The 1,583-nt window shown below is 42.5% G+C and overlaps 1 protein-coding gene across 1 annotated transcript in view; it reads left to right on the top strand.

The window, feature by feature from the left end:
* The window catches only part of CATSPER3 (cation channel sperm associated 3), a 47,389-nt gene that overhangs the window by 17,663 nt on the left and 28,143 nt on the right, over positions 1 to 1,583 (top strand). The window contains exon 2 of the mRNA XM_030888878.1: positions 512 to 665. Within this exon, the coding sequence (XP_030744738.1) occupies positions 512 to 665 (154 nt within the window). The remainder of the gene's footprint in view (positions 1 to 511; positions 666 to 1,583) is intronic.

Raw genomic sequence — 1,583 nt, 5'->3', positions numbered from 1 at the left:
CCCTTGATCAAGCCCCACCAGCCATCCTATGCCCTCCTTGCCATTGATTTTAGATCATTTGTTGTTCCCTCATCCCTGGGTTGGTTGACAATCCTCTTCCTTTTCTCCGCCTCACCCTCTCCCTCTGGATTGATATTATTTAATTTTTCTCACATTGTGACATCTGGGGCTACCCTATTGTCTGGCATATAGTATGTACTTATGAGAAATGTATCAGGTGAGTAAAGAAGGTGATGCTTGCCCTCCCACCCTGTTTGGAAAGGAGTGGATAACTCTTCTTTTTGAGACCTTCAGGGAGAGGGAACTGAGTAACTGAGCGTGGGTATAAACCCTCAGTACTTATCATATTTCAGTGATCACTCGGTCAGCATGTCCTTGCTATTTTAAAGGTACTTGTAAATTTAAATTCCAAGCAAGGAAACAGCAAACTTCCTACCATGCAAAAAGTGTGTAGTTTACACACACTTAGCTCTGTTGTAAGGTAATCATACGTGTTTACATTTTTTGGCAGGAGAAATGATCATGAGTTTCAGGCTTTTATCCAGAGAGTCATAGAGAGTCCGGTGTTTACAATGGTCATGATCAGTACCATCTCGATGAATGCCCTGATCGTCGTCTTGTGGACCTATCCTGAAGTCAGATACCAATTATTCAGGATGTTTGAGGTAAGTAGAGATAATGGGTTTATTTTCTTGTTTAACCTGCTTTATTTATTTGTTTTTAATGTTGTGTAAGATGTTTAAGACGTTGTATTAAAAAATTATTTTTGTAGAAACAAGAAAACATACCCAAACCACTGCCATGGAATCCAATCCGACTCATAGTTACTCTGCAGGACAGAGAAGCACTGCCCCCTGGGTTTCTGACCTGTAAAGGCTTTAAAAATATACTCTCAAATGGTTGACTATGGTGGCGGCGGCAGCAGCAGCATGGTTTTTTAATCCCCTCAAATCCTTTTTTTAAAAACAGAGCAATTAAGTAGCAAAATCAAAACCGATGTGCAGCATGTACAACAGAAACAGTCACCAGAGTACCCTCAGAGCCGGACAAACTGCGTGGGATCAGCCAGAGGACTCCCTGGCAAGTACGGGAGGCCGACTTGAGAACTGATGTTGGGTGAAGTGCTTCCTCATCCCGGGCCAGAGGAATGCCTTCCTGGTAACGGACGTGGGGACTACATACATTGTTATCAACTCCGGCCGCCAAGACCATTTGAACTTTCAAAAAGAATCAGTCACTCAGAGAGAGGGCCCCATGCTTAGGAGAAGTACTGAAAGGAGCGTAAAGCTTGAGTGTGTTAAAGAAATAGAGAGGAACAAAGAGGAGATCTTGATAGAAGTGGAACTGGAAACAGACCCAGGGAATCTCTAAACGCATGCTCCCACATTTTACGGAACAAAATCGCATCAGTGAGAGCTCTGTAAAGTTGGAACCACATTTTCTTTTAAAAGTTCAGAATAATTAACTGATTACAAGCCTCTACATATAACCTCCTCCCTGGGTGACGGACAACAGAAAAGTGGGTGCAGGGAGACGTCGAACAGTGTAAGATTTGTCAAAATAATGATGTATAGATTATCAAG

Source organism: Echinops telfairi, unplaced genomic scaffold (assembly GCF_000313985.2).
Source record: "Echinops telfairi isolate 266 unplaced genomic scaffold, ASM31398v2 ScPeMD7_7469;HRSCAF=8507_1, whole genome shotgun sequence".
Lineage (NCBI taxonomy): Eukaryota > Metazoa > Chordata > Mammalia > Afrosoricida > Tenrecidae > Echinops > Echinops telfairi.
The sequence above is the reverse complement of the archived record's forward strand: the minus strand, read 5'-3'. Positions and strand labels throughout refer to the sequence as shown.